This window comes from Oncorhynchus keta, chromosome 25, assembly GCF_023373465.1.
Source record: "Oncorhynchus keta strain PuntledgeMale-10-30-2019 chromosome 25, Oket_V2, whole genome shotgun sequence".
NCBI classification, from domain to species: Eukaryota; Metazoa; Chordata; class Actinopteri; order Salmoniformes; family Salmonidae; genus Oncorhynchus; species Oncorhynchus keta.
The window spans coordinates 16920515-16940642 of NC_068445.1; the positions used below are offsets into that span (position 1 = coordinate 16920515).

At 41.7% G+C, this 20128-nt stretch overlaps 1 protein-coding gene across 6 annotated transcripts in view; it reads left to right on the top strand.

Annotated features, from left to right (window-relative positions):
- The first annotated feature begins 5526 nt into the window (after nt 1-5526).
- Nucleotides 5527-20128, top strand: part of fgfr1a (fibroblast growth factor receptor 1a) — a 46375-nt gene continuing 31773 nt past the window's right edge. For 2 of the 6 annotated variants that reach the window (XM_035735960.2, XM_035735962.2), the window contains exons 1-2: nt 5527-6232; nt 19044-19224. In XM_035735960.2, coding sequence (XP_035591853.1) covers nt 19137-19224 — 88 coding nt within the window. In that variant the 5' untranslated portion in view covers nt 5527-6232; nt 19044-19136. The remainder of the gene's footprint in view (nt 6233-19043; nt 19225-20128) is intronic. The other 4 variants (XM_035735965.2, XM_035735966.2, XM_035735961.2 and 1 more) reach the window with 2 other exon arrangements.

Genomic DNA, 20128 nt, shown 5'->3' on the forward strand with positions numbered 1-20128 from the left:
TATTGGGGTTGTGAGGAAATTAATCTACCTAGTAGAAACTCTGCACTAGTTGCCTGGAGCTGTAGCCAATGCAGCAGCAGGAAGATTATGCTTGTTCAGTTTTTCATTTGAGGATAATCGTACACCTATAATACCGGAGGAACACAATGCCATTGTTTGAGGCTTGTGAGATAGCTGGGGGGTAATTTCCACCAGTAAATCTATACAGCAGCTTTTATCCTGAGTGTCAAGACGGAGTTAGTGATAAGCCATGTGGTTGCTCCTCACATTGCATATCCATACAAATAAGCATAACCATACTCTGTCACCAACATAAACTCTGTTTTCTTTGTATTTATCAATACAATAAAGACAACAAATTAAATAATACGAATTGATTTACTTTTTAATCCTATAGAATATTGATTTTGGCCTATCCCTTCCATCTCTGCCCCCTTCCATCTTCTGTACGGCAGAGCAAACTGGGACACATGTGTCAATGCATATGAGATTAGGAGAACTTCATTTATTAGACATGCAAATCAAATGAGACATGGCAGGGGTGACATAGCATCAAAGACAATATAAAAGAGAATATAAAAGAATATAGAGAATATAAAAGATGTGATTGATCGGAGTCAGAGAGCAGTTGCTTTTATGTTTTGTAGTGAGTAAGTTACCAGATGTACTCATACTGCTGCTATTTGAAATAGTGCCAATATCCTCATATGGTTCTCTATCGAGTTACTGTGAAGTGGTTTTAGATGTGACATACAGTATTAGCTTGCTATTGCCATCAAACATGGGTTTGACATTTCTGATCTCTTGGAATGTCTCAGCCAGAGAAAAAAAAAGAAAAGCACATTTAATATTCACCACAAAACCTTATGTCTGACAGGATTTTATTTACCGGTATGTGTCATTATCTGTTGCATAGATACATCTTTAGGGTGCTTATGTACATCCTTCAAACCAGTTTATTTTATTTGTCCCCCTCCTCTCTCTCTCCCCCCTCTCTCTCTCCCTTCCTGCCCCTCCCTTCCCACTCTCTCTCCCTCTCTCTCCCTCTCTCTCTCTTTCTCTCTCTCTCTCTCTGAGTATGCTCCTCATTAGTCTCTGTTGGTCTGGTTCACACCTCATTGCCACCTCCATTCATTGCTATATTTGGTGATAAGCTCTCTTTATTAGGTCAATGGGGGCCTTTCAGATCCGCCTGTGTGCTCTCAAAAAGAATAAGACTGGGGGTAATGGACAATTAGGTAGATTTATTCTTTCTTTCTGGCATTTTCTGTAACAAGCTTCAGTAACTGCTTCCTGTTCTAAGCAACTAACTTGTAGCCCAGCCTGAGATGAGGTATTTGTCTTTCAGTAGCAGAATCTGTAGCATAATCTGAGAGTGCTCTCTATCAAGCTCAAAGTGGAAGGGATGTACAATCCTTTAAAAATATGTTGGGTGTGGTAGTTCTTTCACCAAAAATATACTGAAATGATATGTCTAATTGCCAACACATTGACCCTCATAAAGGGAAGAAATAAAGTTCAGCTAGGGTTACATCTGGATTTTTTAGGTCATATGAAATGTTTCTTTGTCACATGCTTTGTAAACAACATGTGTGGACTAACAGTGAAATGCTTACTTACGGGCCCTTTTCAACAATGCAGAGAGAAAGAAAATAGAGAAATAATAGAAAAGTAAAATACGTAATAATAAAAGTAATAACAGATACACAATGAGTATGTCAGGTTCTCCCTTGGAGAGGTGGGTGTGGAGTCAGGCGCAGGAGAGAGCAAATTGCAAGAAAGGGCGTTTATTTACAAGTACAAAGAACAGGAACAGGACCACAACAGTAGCCACAAAACGACAGGAACGCAGTCCAGAAAAAACACCTGTTCAACAGAACAAACCAAAACGCAACCCAAACAAATGACAGCTACATGAACAATCCCACACAAACCCAAGAGGGTAGGGTGAGAATAAATACCCCACTAATAACCTAAACTAGAACCAGGAGAGCAACAAGACAGACAAAAGCAATCGAAAAAGAAAAGGGATCGGTGGCAGCTAGTAGACCGACGACGACGACCGCCGCCCAAACAGGGAGAGGAGCCACCTTCGGTGGAAGTCATGACAGAGTAACAATAATGTGACTATATACAAGGGGTACCAGTACCAAGTCAATGTGCTGGGGTTCGAGATCATTGAGGTCCATACAGTATGTACATATAACTAGGAATAAATTGACAGATAGTAAACAGTAGCAGCAGCGTATGTGATGAGTCAAAATAGTTAGTGCAAAAAGTCAATGCAGATTGTCTGGGGTAGAAGCTGTTCAGGGTCCAGTTGGTTCCAGGTTTGGTGCATTCGTACAGCTTTTCATGCGGTAGCAGAGAGAACAGTCTATGATTTGGGTGGCTGGAGTCTTAACATTTTGGGGACTTCCTCTGACACCGGTATAGAAGGCTGGTATAGAAGTCCTGGATGGCAGGAAACTCAGCCCCAGGGATGTACTGGGCTGTACACACTACCCTCTGTAGGGCCTTGCAGATTGGATGCCAAGCAGTTGTCATACCAAGCCGTGATGCAGCCAGTCAAGTTGCTCTCAATGGTGCAGTTACATAACATTTTGATGATCTGAGGGCCCATGCCAAATCTTTTCATCCTCATGAGTATGAGGAGGCGTGGTCGTGCCCTCTTCAAAACTGTGTTGGTGTATTTGGACCATGAAAGATACTTAATGATGTGGACACAACGGAACTTGAAGCTCTCGACCCGCTCCACTTCAGCCCTGTCGATGTGAATGGAGGCGTGCTCAGCCCTCCGTTTCCTGTAGTCTTCGATCAGCTCCTTTGTCTTGCTGAAGTTGAAGGAGAGGAAATATCACATTTACATAAGTCTTCAGACGCTTTACTCAGTACTTTGTTGAAGCAACTTTGGCAGTGCTTACAGCCTAGAGTCTTCTTGGGTAGGATGCTAAAAGCCTGGCACACCTGTATTTGGGGAGTTTCTCCCATTTTTCTCTGCAGACCCTCTCAACCTCTGTCAGGTTGGATGGGGAATGTTGCTGCACAGCTATTTTCAGGTCTCTCCAGAGATGTTTGATTAGGTTCAAGTCCGGGCTCTGGCTGGGCCACTGAAGGACATTCAGAAACTTGTCCCAAAGCCACTCCTGTGTTGTCTTGGCTGTGTGCTTAGGGCTGTTGTCCTGTTGTAAAGTAAACCTTCACCTCATCCGGAGGTCCTGAGCGCTCTGGAGCAGATTTTCATGAAGGATCTCTCTGTACTTTTCTCTGTTCATCTTTCCCCGTTCCTGACTAGTCTCCCAGACCCTGCCGTGGAAAAACATCCCCACATCATGATGGGGATGTTTTTCCACCACCATGCTTCACCGTAGGGATGGTGCCAGGTTTCCTGCAGACGTGACACTTGGCCTTCAGGCCAAGGAGTTCAATATTGGTTTCATAAGACCAGATAATCTTATTTCTCATGATCTGAGAGTCCTTTAGGTGCCTTTTGGCAAACTCCAAGCAGGCTGTCATGTGCCTTTTACTAAGGAGTGGCTTCTGTTTGGCCACTCTACCATAAAGGCCTGATTTGTGATGTGCTGCAGAGAAGGTTCTCCCATCTCCACAGAGGAACTCTGGAGCTCTGTCAGAGTGAACATGGTCATCTCCCACTATTGCTCAGTTTGGCCGGGCAGCTAGCTCTAGGAAAGGTTTTGGTGGGTCCAAACTTCTTCCATTGAAGAATAATGGAGTCCAGTGTGTTCTTGGGGACCTTCAATGCTGCAGAAATGTTTTGTTACCCTTCCCCAGATGTTTAGCCTCGACACAATCCTGTCTTGGTGCCCTATGGACAATTCCTTTGACCTCATGGTTTTTGCTCTGACATGCACTGTCACTGGACCTTATATAGATAGGTGTATGCCTTTCCAAATCATGTCCAATCAAATGAATTTACCACAGGTGGATTCCAATCAAGTTGAAGAAACATTTCAAGGATGATCAATGGAAACAGGATGCATCTGAGCTCAATTTCTAGTCTCATAGCAAATGATCCGAATATGTATGTAAATAAGGTATTTCTGATTTTAATGTTTTATAAATTTGAAAAATATATATACTTTTTTTTTTTCCCCATTTGACATAGTGTGGTATTGTGTGTAGATTGATGAGGATGTTTCATTTATTTAATCAGTTTTAGAATAAGGCTGTAACGTACTGTAGTTCATCGTGGCCTGCTGCTGCTGCTGACTATTAGTCAGTGAGCTGGCTGTTGCTGCGTGAGTGAGTAAGTGATTGGTGGGGTTGGCTGGAGGGCTGTATGTGTGTTGAGAGCACTGGCTAAGAGAGCGCTGGAGCCGGCCGCTGAGTCATTTGCGCAATTCGTGATAACTTTTTACCAGTTGTACGTAGGCTATTTGGATTGTCATTATGGAGACATCTATTTCCAACCCTCTTCCCATTAAACATATGAACGTGCGCATCAAGAAATAACAGCGACAAAGAATTGGAAAACAACATTAGGTGCATTAGAGCGCTTTAGATAAATTCGCTCAGAGCTGGTTTAAAGTTAACTGCATTCTAATGTCTGCTCATGGAAAACCGTATCAAGTTATGGGGGTTTACGAATGCTTAGTTTTGGGGTCTCTAGCCCCGCCGCGGCGAGTGGACATTTGAAATGGATGTTATGGAACTTCTATGCTTCTGTTATGGGGGGTGCGAAGTCCACAATGAAACTGACATTAAACGTGGAGAATGACACATTTGCATCTGTTGGCCATTTAGTAGTCTATACATTTTATTTATGCCATTGAAAGCTACTGTAGCCTAACGTTACCATTTGATACGAAAAATATGTTGAAATTATGATATCGCTGGAGTCATTGCAAATCAATTTGTGCCACTTGTGTAGCCTACCTGGAGCTGGCAAACGGATTTAATAGATTTCCTATAATTTAAGTTGATTGTTGTTGGAGCCTTGTGTTATTATTCAAATATTCATGACCATGTTTAGTTCATTAATTGGAAGTTATGAATTGTGATCATGGTCACAGCTCCATCGCAAATGTATCATTCTCCATATTTATTGTCAGTATTATTGTGGACCCTGAAATTAGATGTAGACCTATCAGGGTGCTATAAACTACCTGCATCTAGCTCAGTAACTCATGGCAAAATTGAATTACAATCATAAACCCAGATTTTATTCAGTAGCCTGTGCTTATTGAAATGGCAAGTCAATTTCACAAATAGTTCTTTTGTTGCGGCAGGTAGCCTAGTGGTTAGAGTGTTGGGTCAATAACCGGAAGGTTCCTGGATCGAATCCCCGAGCTGACAAGTTACAAAATCTTTCATTCTCCCCCTGAACAATGCAGGGAGGCCGTCATTGTAAATAAGAATTTTTTCTTAACTGACTTGCCGAGTTAAATAAAAAATAAAAAATGTAATTAACATCTGGCACATAGTAGTATCAATGGCGCTATCCATGCTAAAATAGGTTTTTGGGCACTATAGTCCTCTATGGGTACGGTGTTGTGGATGGGATGGCAGGGGGAGCCAGGTTTCTTCAATCCGAGTGATGCGAAAAGGCATTTGCTATGCGATGCTTAGGGGGAAGGCTTCCACGAGTCCGGAATCTCGTTGTCTATGCAGTCATTTGACCCAGGGTGGTGAGGAGAAGCCTGAGTCGAGAGAAGTTAGATAGGCATGAGCGCACAATTATTTTTATTTTTTATACATTTACCCTCTGGTCTATCGGACAGTTAAATCATAGTAAAGGAATATTTGAGCCGGTTTGCTTTTTCTTCGTGAGTAAAATGGATTTATGATAAAAGACGAACGGATTTTCTATCGATTCTAAAATCTATTAGAACTGGAGTAGGCGAAATTTGTGACAAAAGTACAACTAGACTCAATCATATTTTATTGTAGCCGATGTAGGCCTATGCTAAATGTTTTCCTCTTTCTACGTAGCTACTGACATTTTGAGTTCTATGATCTGGGATTGGGGCACGCTTTTCTCAGGAGCGATTTTTCTCTTGATGCCTTGCGGATTTTATTTTATTTTAGGCAAGTAGGGTAAACGTGGGTAAAGGCAAATCTCTTCTAAAAGTTTCCTCTTGATATTGGAGCGTCTTTACGGGCTAAAGTTAACGACGTTGGATATTCAAGCTTTTGTAAAGTTTTAACATCAAATCTCGCACTCTGAGTACGACATTTTTCTACGCTGGCTGTTTCGTCGACCCTCAAGAAGGTAGGTTTTTTTCAAGGTGGGAATTGGAATCATGACTTATTAAGGCTACATGTTCGGCACAGAGCGTGCGGTTAGAATAACTTTTAAGGAGGTATCTAGCATGATTTAGATCTGTATCAGGTATCCACATTTTGACAGATACACACAGGTCTCAGCAAGGACATTTTGTTTGTGTTTTTTACAGTCTGTAGTAGCACTAGACCCCCCTCCTATATGGAGTCCTTAGAGGGCATGTGTTTCTAGTTTGGAAACAAACCCTGACACTAATGACGCGACTAGAGCTTTTCTTTCCCCCTTTTTCACAGATTTTAGAATTTTGTTTTCCCTCTTGTGAAGTCGGTTGACAATTTATTAACATTTGGTGGTATTTTTGTATTTTAATTAGTTTTTCATGTGCTTCATTGGTTGGGAAGAGTGGGGGGCAATTCATTTGCCATCTGTGGGCGCTCAGTCACCACTGCTAACACTTAGAGAGATAACATTAAAGTTGTCAGTATTTGTTGGAATTTATTGTGACTTTCCTGCTTGATCTCTTCAATTAGCCCACACATAAACTTACATTAGGATTCAAATGACCCTAGGTCAGTGTGACATGCAAAATGTAAATACATTTGGCATAGGGTTGTGCATCGGTTTGCATTTTAAATCAAGAAATGTTAGGGCATGGTGGCTATGCAATTTATTTTACTCTTTTCTTTATAATGTTTGATTTAATCATTGTTTGTCATTCCCAAGCTTTACCAAAGATATTATATAGCCTTTTCCTCCCTCACCTATGCTACTGACAAATTACAAATACAAGTCGGTGCTTTTTTTGACATAAAACACTTTTGCGCAATAATTAGCTTGAGTGCATCTTCAAAATAGCCAATCATCTGAAATGAATATCTGAAGAACAGTTTTAGTTTCCTTAGCATGGTTCATTTACACCAGCGAGATTGGAAGTCGGTGCCCTTACCTTTAAAAAATGAGAGGGTGTCATACTTTAAAGGTAGATGGGTCACCTTTTTGCTTTAGAAGAAATCAGAGGAAGGGGACCACCATGCCCCTGCTCTCTCTATATATAGCACATCACTTCTTTTCTCTGCAACATTTCCAGTGGAGTCATGAAGTCATCACCCATCCTAACATCCCCAATCTTTTCAAGAGGGAAGAATCCTGATTTACACCAGCCAAGTCACTACACCATCATAGTCCATCTCCCTCAGGTTCAGCATCTTTGGATAGTTTTTAGGGGAAAGATGCTTCAGTACTCCAGAGGTGTTCTGTTAAACAAAAACAATAAAAATATAAACTGGTTTTCGAGAATGAGCTCAGTCAAAAATGACATGCAGTGGCAAGAATGCACATGTTGAATGTACACAAAAAAAGTGTTTTGTGCGAAACAACCATTTACATTTAGCATACGCTCTTAACCAGAGCCACTTACAAACATACTCTCAAATGCTTATTGATTGAATTAGGCTTTCTTGCTGTACAAGAACACTGCTTCAGTTACAGATTTTGATTTCGGCCCCTCGGTTGTCAGTCCCAGGTAGGGGTACATACTTACTGGGAGAATAGCATATACAATGCAAACAGGTGACTGTGCTGTTTGCCGATTTAATCCTTACTTGTGACTCTTCTTGAAAACAACTGACTGAGATCTACCATCCCTTGCTATGTGAATTAAGGTAAAGGACAATGTCCATGACACTTCATCTGGGTATCATCCTTTTGGCCTATGTGTTGCAAGGAAAATTTCTCCCTTCACTTTCTGTAGTACACACCTCAGTGAAACTCACTATGTGAAATCATCTGTCCGTCCCTAAAGCCCGCTTTGCCAATTTTAGTGTTGCTGATGTTGCCTTTCTTTGGAAGCAGGGTACGAATGGATAGTGTCAATGCACCCTAAAATGTTACTCCAAGTTGGTTTGAAATAAGAGGGAGAGAGTGGATGGTTGAGCTAAGAGGCATTCCCTTAAGGAGTTCACTAGGAAAACAGTTGTACTGTTGAGCTGTAGGAAAGGGAGTGAAGAGTTTTCCTGCCCTCTAATTTACTGGGCTGCTGGGTTGGCACATCATTTTTGTTGCTTGCTGTTGATGTGGAAAGTTGTGGCGTTAAATAACTTAGCAATATGTTCTCAAGTGTAGATTATGTATAACTTACACTGAGTTTACAAAACATTAAGAACACTGACTAGGTGAATACAGGTGAAAGTTATGATCCCTTATTGATGTCACTTGTTAAATCCACTTCAATCAGTGTAGATGAAGGGGAGGGGACAGGTTAAATAAGGATTTTTAAGCCCGGAGACAATTGAGGCATGGATTATATATGTGCCTCTCAGAGGGTGAATGGGCAAGACAAAATATTTAAGTGCCTTTTGAATGGGGTATGGTAGTGTTTCTAATGTTTGGTTTACTCTGTGTATATCAAAACATAGACTGAAGTTACACATCTTTTGAAATGGAGATCAGCTACAATACAATCATGAATGTGCATAATAACTACAGAAATAGTTGTACACTTGGGAAAATTCGAAGGACCTAACAAATGTGAAAGCTGCCGTCATGTGAAAGCATCATAACTGGGTGTATTTGACATATTTAAGTCCTCAAAATTGAACTGACAACAACATGGTTGTAGGCATGAAAACCAACAACAACGAGTCAGCCTATAGGGAGAAGGTAAGTGAACTGGCATTGTGGTGCCAGGACAACAACCTCTCCCTCAACATCAGCAAAACAAAGGAGTTGATTGTTGACTACAGGAAGAAGAGGAGGGAATACGCCCTGGTCCATATCAATGGGACTGCAGTTGAGAAAGTCCACATCACCGAGGATTTGACATGGACCAACAACACCACCACTCTTGTCGGGAGGGCGCAACAGTGCCTTTACTTCCTAAAGTGGCTGAAGAAATGTGGCATGCCAGCCAGGTCCTCTCCAAATACTACTACTGCACCATCGAGAGTGTCCTGACCAGTTGCATCACAGCCTGGTACAGGAATTGCTCTGTCCATGACCGCAAGGCCCTCCAGCGGGTGGTGAAGAAGGTTCAGTATATCACTGTGGTCGTGTTCCCACCCATCCAAGACATTACACAAAATGGTGACTGAGGAAGCCCAATAGCACCATCAAGGACCCAGCCACAAGCTGTTCACTCCCTTAGTATCGGGTTGATCTGAGAACCTGCACTGGCTCCCTGCACCTTAACACACACACACACACACACACACACACACACACACACACACACACACACACACACACACACCTAGACATACAGTGCCTTCAGAAAGTATTCACACCCCTTGACTTTTTCCACATTTTATTGTTACAGCCTGTATTTTAAATGGGTTAAATTATAGATCTTGTGTCACTGGCCTACACACAATTGCCCATAATGCCAAAATGGAATTCTGATTTTACAAATTAATACAAAATGAGAAGCTGACATTTCTTGAGTCAATAAATATTCAACCCCTTTTGTTATGGCAAGCCTAAATAAGTTCAAGAGTAAAAATTAGCTTAAGTCCCAATAAGTTGCATGGACTCACTCTGTATGCAATAGTGTTTTAACATGACTTTTTTAATCACTACCACCTCTTTGTACCCCAAGCATACATTTATCTGTAAGCCCCTCAGTCGAGAAAGTGAATTTCAAACACAAATTCAACCACAAAGACCAGGGAGGTTTTCCTTGCAAAGCAGAGCATCTATTGGTAGATAGGTAAAACAAACAAAGACAATGCAGACATTGAATATCCCTTTGAGCAAGGTGAATGATTAATTACAGTTTGGATGGTGTATCAATACACCCAGTCACTACAAAGATACAGCTGTCCTTCCTAACTCAGTTGCCGGAGAGGAAGGAAACCACTCAGGGATTTCACCATGAGGCCAATGGTGACTTTAAAATGGTTACAGAGTTTTATGGATGTAATAAGAGAACTGAGGATGGATCTACAACATTGTAGTTACTCCACAATACTAACCTAATTGACAAGAGTGAAAAAAGGAAGCCTGTAAGGAATACAACTATTCCAAAACATACATCCTCTTTGCATCAAGGCACTAAAGTAAAACTGCAATATAAACTGGCAAATAAATTGTCTTTGTCCTGAATACAAAGCATTATGTTTGGAAATCCAAATTCAGCAACACATCACTGAGTACCACATTCATATTTTCAAGCATGGTGGTGGCTGCATCATGTTATGGGTATGCTTTAGCCAGCAACATAGCACCCTACATCCAACTGATGGCTTCTCTCTGAAGCTAAGCAGGGTTGGTCCCTGGATGGGAGACCAGATGCTGCTGGAAGTGGTGTTCGAGGGTCCTTAGGAGGCACTCTTTCCTCTGGTCTAAAAAATAAATAATTATCCCAATTCCCCGGGGCAGTGATTGGGGGCATTGCTCTATATAAGGTGCCTTCTTTCGGATGGGATGTTAAACTGGTGTCCTGACTATCTGTGGTAGCTAAAGATCCCATGGCACTTATTGTAAGAGTAGGGTTGTTAACCACGGTGTCCTGGCTAAATTCCCAATCTGGCCCTCATACCATCATGGCAACCTAATCATCCCGAACTTCCATTTGGCTTATTCATCCCCCCTCCTCTCCCCTGTAACTATTCCCCAGGTCGTTGCTGTAAATGAGAATGTGTTCTCATTCAACTTACCTGGTAAAATAAGGGTATAAAAGTAATCGGCAAGGACTAGGGAGGGATTTGGCATAAAACAGAATAGAGCTAAGCACAGGCAAAATCCTAGAGGAAAACTTGGTTCTGTCTGCTTTCCAAAAGATACTGGTAGACAAATTCACCTTTCAGCTTGACAATAACCTAAAACACATGGGCAAATCTACACTGGAGTTACATACCAAATAGTACATTGAATGTTCCTGAGTGGCCTAGTTAGTTTGGACTTAAATCGATTTGAAAATCTATGGAAAGACTTAAAAATGGCTGTCTAGCAGTGATCAACAACCAACTTGACAGAGCTTAAAGAATTTTCGAAAGAATAATGTGCAACTATTGTACAATCCAGGTGTGGAAAGCTCTTAGAAATGTACCCAGAAAGACTGACAGATGTAAGCGCTGCCAAGGTGATTCAGGGGTTTGAATACTTTTGTAAATGGGATATTTCTATATTAAATTGTCAATAAATGCGTAAAGGTTTCTAGCATATTTTCACTTTGTCATTATGGTGTGTTGTGTGTAGATGAGTGAGAACATATATTTAATCAATTTTGAATTCAGGCTGTAACAAGATAATGTGGAATAAGTCAAAGAGTATGCATACTTTCTGAAGGCACTCATACATGCTGCACACACACATTACAATGCATTATTGCAACCACTTGAAAGGAATTCCTCCCTCTGCAACTTTGTTGTCCACCTACAGTCCCATTTCCTGGTCGATCAAGGAAGTGGTTAATTTTATTTATTTAACCTTTATTTAACTAGGCAAGTCAGTTAAGAACAAATTATTATTTTCAATGACGGCCTAGGAACAGTGGGTTAACTGCCTGTTCAGGGGCAGAACGACATATTTGTACCTTGTCAGCTCGGGGGTTTGAACTTGCAAACTTCCAGTTACTAGTCCAGCGCTCTAACCACTAGGCTACCCTGCCGCCCCGTTAATAGAAATTGGTGCATTATTTCACAGCGACCCCAGTTTTGGTAAAGCGTTTGAATCCGTCCTGAGGTTTTTCCTATAAAAGACCCCCAAATTTAAGGAATTGCTTAAGGTCAGATTTGCACCCCCCAAAAAAAGCATAGCATTTCATGTCTATCATTCTAGGTGGCAATTTCCCCTGTCACAGCTACGTTCACTGTTATCGCATGATCTCAGGGAGCTCTCTTATCCATTCCATTCGGCTGACAGGAGAAAGGTTTGAGGTTGAATAACCTGTAACATTAAATATGTTGTATATCTCCTTAAGTGTTCCTCTATTTGAATGACACAGCAGTCTTTTTACGGGCTCCTGACCAATTGTGTTATTTTGTGGAGTTTTTTTCCGCTGATCTTACCTTTTTATGTACATAACTTCCCGACATTGTTTCCTATGACTGTAAAGAGCTTCTGGACATCAACAGTGATCACTATCCTCGATTTGGATGAAGATCTCTATTTCAATGAGTCGGAAGCGAAGAACAAACTGCTCATCCAGGACCAGGCCCAAATCCCTGACACCCAAGAATGCCAAGGTAACATGTCTAAATGACCATCACCCCTTAGAGCGAACATCTGTAGCCATGAAATGCTTTCAAAGGCTGATCATGGCTCGCATCAACACCATCATCCCAGACACCCTGGATCCATTTCAATTTGCATATCGCCCCAACAGATCTAGAGATGACGCAATCTCTATTGTACTCCACACTCCCTTTCCCACATGGACAAAAGGAACACCTACTTGAGAATGCTGTTCATTGACTACAGCTCAGTCTTCAACACCGTAGTGCCCTCCAAGCTCATCACTAAGCTAAGGACCCTGGGATTAAACACCTCCCTCTGCAACTGAATCCAAGACTTCTTTACGGCCCATCCCCAGGTGGTAAGGGTAGGCAACAACACATCCGCCATGCTAACCCTCAACACGGGGGCCTCTCAGATGGGCATTTTAGTCCCCTCTTCTACTCCTTGTTCACCCACGACTACGTGGTCTTGCATGACTCCAATACCATCATTAAGCTTGCCGACAACACAACGGTGGTCGGCCTGATCACCGATGACGATGAGACGGCCTACAGGAAGGAGGTCAGGAACCTGGCAGGAGTGGTGCCAGGACGCCAACTTCTCCCTCAATGTCAGCAAGACAAAAGAGCTGATTGTGGACTACAGAAAATGGAGGGCCGAGCACGCCCCCGTTCGCATCGACTGTGCTGTAGTGGAGTGGGTCGAAAGCTTCAAGTTCCTCTGTGTCTACATCACTAATGACCTATCATGGTCCAAACACACCAACACAGTAATGAAGAGGGCACGACTATGCCTCTTCCCCCTCAGGAGGCTGAAAATATTTGTCATGGGCCCTCAGATCCTCAAAGTTCTACTGCTGCACCATTGCGAGCATTTTGACTGGCTGCATCACCCTTTGGTATGGCAACTGGTTGACATCTAACTGCAAGGCGCTCCCTGCCATCCAGGACCTCTATACCAGGCGGTGTCAGAGGAAGGCCTTAAAACTGTTCAGACTCCAGCTACCCAATTCATGGGCTGTTCTCTCTGCTACCGCATGGAAAGTGGTACTGGAGGGTTTAGTCTGGGGTCCAAAAGGCTCCTGAACAGCTTCTACCCCAAAGCCATAAGACTGCTGAACAGTTAATCAAATGGTTACCCGGACTATTTGTGTTGAACTCCTTTTTTTTGTTGCATCTTTAAAAAGAAACTTGCTCTATGCACACTCTCCAGACTCTACCCACACTCTCACATATACTAAACCAACATACATACGCTCAAACATAAAACACACACATGCATATTGGTACCAGTCAGAAGTTTGGACACAGCTACTCATTCCAGGGTTTTTTTTTTATTTTATTTTTTACTATATGTGAAATAAGCCATATGGAATCATGTAGTAACCAAAAAAGTGTTAAACAAATCAAAATATATTTGAGGTTCTTCAAAGTAGCCACCCTCTGCCTTAATGACAGCTTTGCACGCTCTTGGCATTCTCTCAACCAGCTTCATGAGGTAGTCACCTGGAATGCATTTCAATTAACAGGAGTGCCTTGTTAAAAGTTCATTTGTGGAATTTCTTTCCTTCTTAATGTGTTTGAGCCAATCAGTTGTGTTGTGACAAGGTAGGGGTGGTATACAGAAGATAGCCCTATTTGGTAAAAGACCAAATCTATATTATGGCAAGAACAGCTCAAATAAGCAAAGAGAAATGTGACAGTCCATCATTACTTTTAAGACAGTTTCAAGAACTTTGAGTGCACCCGCAAAAACCATCAATGGCTATGATGAAACTGGCTTTCATGAGGACCGCCACAGGAAAGGAAGACCCAGAGTTAATAAGTCCATTAGAGTTAACTGCACCCAAATAAATGCTTCAACTGTTCAGAGGAGACTGCGTGAATCAGGCCTTCATGGCCAAATTGCTGCAAATAAACCACTACTAAAGGACACCAATAAGAAAAAGAGACTTGCTTGGGCCAAGAAACATGAGCAATGGACATTAGACCGGTGGAAATCTGTCCTTTGGTTCTGATGAGTCCAAATTTTAGATTTTGGTTCCAACCACCATGTGTTTGTGAGACGCAGATTAGATGAACGGCTGATCTCTGCATGTGTGGTTCCCTCCCTAAAGCATGGAGGTATGATGGTGTTGGGATGCTTTGCTGGGGACACTGTCTGATTTATTTTGAATTCTAGGAAAATGTAAGCAGCATGGTTACCACAGCATTCTGCAGCGATACACCATCCCAGCTGGTTATAGCTTAGTGGGACTCTCATTAGTTTTTCAACAATGACCTAATACACCTCCATGCTGTGTAAGTGATATTTGACCAAGAAGGAGAGTGATGGAGTGCTGCATCAGGTGACCTGGCCTCCACAATCACCCGACCTCAATCCAGATGAGTTGGACATCAGAGCGAAGCCAACAAGTGTGATTATTCTACAACTTTAGAAAATAGTCAAAATAAAGAAAAACCCTTGAATCAGTAGGTGTGTCCAAACTTTTGTCTGGTATTGTCCATGTCGACACACACACTTTTCACATATGCTGCTCCTACTCTGTCTATCCTGATTGTGTAGTCACTTTTACCCCTACCTACATGTGCATATTACCTCAACTGCCTCATACCCCTGCACATTGACTCAGGGGCGGCAGGGTAGCCTAGTGGTTAGAGCGTTGGACTAGTAACCGAAAGGTTGCAAGTTCAAATCCCCGAGCTGACAAGATACATCTGTTGTTCTGCCCCTGAACAGGCAGTTAACCCACTGTTCCTAGGCCGTCATTGAAAATAAGAATTTGTTTTTAACTGACTTGCCTAGTAAAATAAAGGTAAAATTAAAATAAAAAGTACTGGTACTCCTTTTATATAGCATTGTTATTTTATTGTTACTATTTCCTTTTTTAAAAATCCATTGTTGGACAATGGCTTGTAAGTAAGCATTTCACTGTGAAGTTGATACCTGTTGTATTCGGTGCATGTGACAAATACATTTGATTTGATCTTCTATTTTTATTATGTGGGAAAGACCAAACCGGAACTGAAGAGGAAGAGTTTTGAGCATAAGAGCTCCATTTGCAACCTCGCATTTCAATAGCCATAATCTTGAACTAAGTACCTTGCGTTATATGGGCATTGAAATGGTGAAGATGCCATGTAGGGGAGGAGATTGGGATAAATTACTTCTCCAAAGAGAGACATTTGTTAGACCACTTGGGCAATCTTGCCCCAGCAGGTCTCAATGAGTTATGTTCCTTTTCTTGTTTTTTGTGGAAGGCTATAAATTTGTAGGACAAATATACCCTCCTATAGGCTTTAACATCACAATGTAGTGTGTGTGTTTCCCCCACAACTATGCCCACCTGTTATGCCCACCTGTGTGTGGCCTGTATTGTTGTCATAACATTGCCTCCTATGCATGCTGAAGACGGACTCATACCCCAAAATTTGTGCGGCAATACAAATAGGTTTAGTTAAGTTTATTCACGTAGTGCTCTCCTATTGTTTTTTTGGTTCTTCATGCACATACGACTAATAAATAATATAATAATAATATATGCCATTTAGCAGACGCTTTTATCCAAAGCGACTTACAGTCATGTGTGCATACATTCTACGTATGGGTGGTCCCGGGAATCGAACCCACTACCCTGGCGTTACAAGCGCCATGCTCTACCAACTGAGCTTGATCCCCCATGGAGAGAAGCTTGGTGAATCTGCACAGTAGACTGGCGCTGGGAGTGGAGAAATTAGTGGGGTTTGACTACAGAATGAAACGGAGAGCTAAGGAATTTCATGCATGGATTGGTGGATACAGTGAACAGTAATTACGGGGCCATGCTTGAGCTTATACCCTGTCTCTGCATGTTTGGGTGGGAAGGAAAATAAATGCACCAGAACTTTTCATTGTCAATCTGAAGGCAGAGCATTCTGATTTCTTAATAACTTCACGTTTTATCTTCAGACTTCTGTGTCTCTCTATTAAAGTGTTGTTTTTGCAGAACTCACCAGTCGTGTGTAAACTTCATTGCTCATTGATCCATCCATCCATCATCTCTGTCTCAACTAGTGTGGCTCAGTGTGGATTCAGTGTGATCGTAAATTCAGTGGAAGCTATGTGACACGATGAGCAGTGACCCCCCCCCAGCTATTGTTTGGGAGAAAATGTTTTTGTTTACTTGGACAAATGTCTGCTTACTTTCAGTGTAATTGTATTGAAGCAGCCTTAGGGTCCCATTTCAAGGACCCATAAAAACAATATTAGTGTCAACTGTCAGAGGCTACATCTTTTGTAACATCCATGTTGAGGAGGATATTTTCACGCGAGTCAATCTTTGCTGCAGACTCACAATGCATAATATGTCAATGACTGTTATTCTCCTTAGTTATAGGAAATGCTGAGAATAAATTAATTTCATGTCTTGTTCCTATTTTGTGTGCTTTTCTCAAAGTTTCCAGAAAAGACGAGCAGACCACAACCAAGGCCTGAACACTTTGTCCATGTCAATTATCCCTTTTATGTGAACTTAAAAATAACTGTCAAAGGTGATGGGTTTTTCTGATTGATGTAATATTCAGAAAACATTCACTCACCATTAGTGTGTGTCTTGTGCGGTATGTTTTTATCATAGGCCTACAGTAAAAACACAGGTTGCACTTGACAAACTTGGAAGTGGGCCGTTGCATCATATTTCACTCCCCGAAGACCCCATTTGTTCCTTCATCACGAAACATGGTCTAAATGGTTGTGTAGTGGTCGCGCTCAGGGAACGTGGTTGGCTGTGTGGACTTCTGTCTGGCAGCTGAAGTGGATACTTGGAGCCTGACCAGGCACTGACTCACTGCTTACGGGCCTGTGATGACCAAGCTCCTTTATCCCCCGGGACCCTCTGATCCAACTCAGCTGCCGGAACACTGGACCATTCTTGGAAAGTGAAATAGAATTTCTTTAGATGACAGTACAAGGAACATGTTTTAAGTGGAGAACAGTTATGAAGACCATGAGAATTGACTGAACATTATTCCTCTGTCGAGTCATGGGGATGACCTGACCTCCACTGGATGTTTCCATTGGATTCTTTTCTGTTTTGCTTGGATCTGTAGAATCTGGATCACACCAACCTGCTTTTACATAAGTGAACTATGTGGCCTGTTACCACATGCACTGACACATCCTATATCTCCTCACGTTTATTGCTGATTATTAATATTTCCATATGTCTTTTAATGCTTGATACTTTGGACAAACTGTAAGTTAATTGTGTATAGCCTACTTCCTTATTGTTTTAATGCAACAATTTGGCTAGTTCTCAGAAGCCTGCACCCTACAACAAGCATTTGTTTCACACCACTTGACAGGCATGAGAACAAATGGGGGTTGGGGCCAAAACCAACTGTTAGGTGATAGATCTGTAAGTGTGGAAACTACATCTTGGCTGCCTCTCTACAGGGGTATCACATAACAACCCTGAGTTTGGGGTCCTTTAACAAATTCCTAAAGGGGGATTATGGGAATTAGGGGAAAGTGTTAATCTCCCTGGCCAGATGCTGCAGGGTGATGGGGCGAGCAGATGTGCATGTGAGGGTCACCCACAGCAGCGTGTCTATTTACAACAAGTCCTCAGCTTCATTATGCCATCGACAGCCACGGGGGAGCAAAACTCTCAATGCTCTTGGGATTACCCCCCCCCCCGTCTGTGACATGAGCTGTGCTTGCCCAGTTATCTATCGCCTTTCATGAATCCCTATAGGAATTCACCTTTTGTTTCCTCTCTTCATTCTTAATTGTATCGTCCTTGTATCTTGGCAAGAAGATGACTAACACTCATTGTAGCCTTTTTTAGAACACGCTTATTTAAAGTTACTGGTTGTGAAGAAAGGTTTTTTAGATACTGTTGCATAGAAATACTTTTTGTTACAATGTGTGTTAAAATAACTTTTTTCCTCTGTGTAATTAGAGACTAGATGTATGAGTTTGACAGTGAAACATTTGAAACTCGCCTCCCAGGGTTTGTATGTAGTAATACTGTTACGTAAAGACCATGAAAATGTATCATGCCTCTTTTTTTGTTTCTTTTGTTCTTACTTTAGAACTACGTAATACAATTTCACTTGTTTATTTTGTAATACCTGAACAATCTGATGCATGCTTTGTTTCTATTTTCTTATCACACTGGGATTATCTGCATTTGCAAAAAATGCAAACCACCAAGCTCATTTGAAATTCAAAATCATGCTGTCCAAAAATTGATTTAAAAAACAAATCAAATCAAACTTTATTTGTCACATCCAACGCCGAATACAACAGGTGTATTATACCGTATCATGAAATGCTTAATTACAAGACCTTATTAACCAACAATGCTGTTTAAAAAATCTGCTGTACTTGTTCATGCTCAATTGTGCAGTGTTAGTCTTTACATGAATAATGAGTGAGTTTGGCATGAAATGCAATAGATCCCTTGTGAGAAATCTGTCTGAGTGTTTCAGCACAGCTCAGCATCTACTCTTCCTCCGCACGCTAACTCTCAAAGCTCTCGTTTTATGCAAGGCTCTCAACAAAGGCTCATAACTTTGCATTTGTGTTTGACATGCCTCAGTTGTGAGCACAGTTTCACCTTGTGGTGTTTTTGTTCCTCCAGGTTGGCACAGTGAATGGCTCAGTGCTGATTCCCCAGCGGTCCCGATGGCATTCCATTCACAGAGCAATCAACAGCTGTAGCGGCCCTCACAGGATGTTGGCGGTGCGGAGTACGCTGGTGGTTCTGGCCTTGCTTGCCCACATTTTACCATCCCAGGCCCGGCCTGCCATCCCTGATGAAGGTAAGGCTCCTGCCTGGCCTCTTTTAAAATATACACATATGTGGCGCCAGTCCATCACCTAAATGTATGTCTTCTTGTGTGTCACATTTCTCTTCATCATGTTTTCTAGTCAAAATGAACCACAATATATTTTACTGGCTCTTATCCCAGACCCTTTTCAAATGGGTCATATGCTGGCCTTTTTTATTATTAATTGACATCCGTAGATGGATTTAGAGATGAGATGTAGTTATTTATTTTACAAGCACTCCATTTGACCAGTAATTCTTTAATTCCCCTGATCTCTGTAGCTGTGCAATAATCTGGAGACTTTTCCAGTGTTTGAAGTTTTTCCCTTTGTAGTCTGTGTAGCCCCCTCCCATTTCCCTGTATTTGATGTAATGTAGTGAGCCTAACTGGATCTAACTTGACAGGGCTGCATTTGTAACCCTGGAGACATTTCGCTGTATGCTCTCAGTATCTACTCTTTTATATTCTTGTAAAGCTCAGATAGCTAACTTCTAAGTTGCTTTTTCGTAGGCTACCTATTTGTTGCACAAGCTCAGCTGAAAAAAAATGGAATAGAGTCACTGAAATAGAATCCTGAAAAATGTTTATTTGGGCTGAATTCCAGTACTGTAATGGCTGCCTGGACTTGTGGGTGGATAGTTTTGGGTGTTTACACTCTGGAATCGGAAGTAGAGTGCTGCAAATGGAATATAATAAAGCCCAGCATTATAATTAGAGTAATTATGAAAGAGGGTCTTTTTTTGGGCAGTAAACCTTAAAATAAAACTAGGCAGAGCTGTGTTTATCCCAACACTGAGACAGGGAGGGAGTAAATAGCTCCCATCTGTAGCCTCAGGCCCAGGCAGCTACACTACATAGCTAACCATTCCTGCTCCTATCCTCTCCTCCTTTGTAA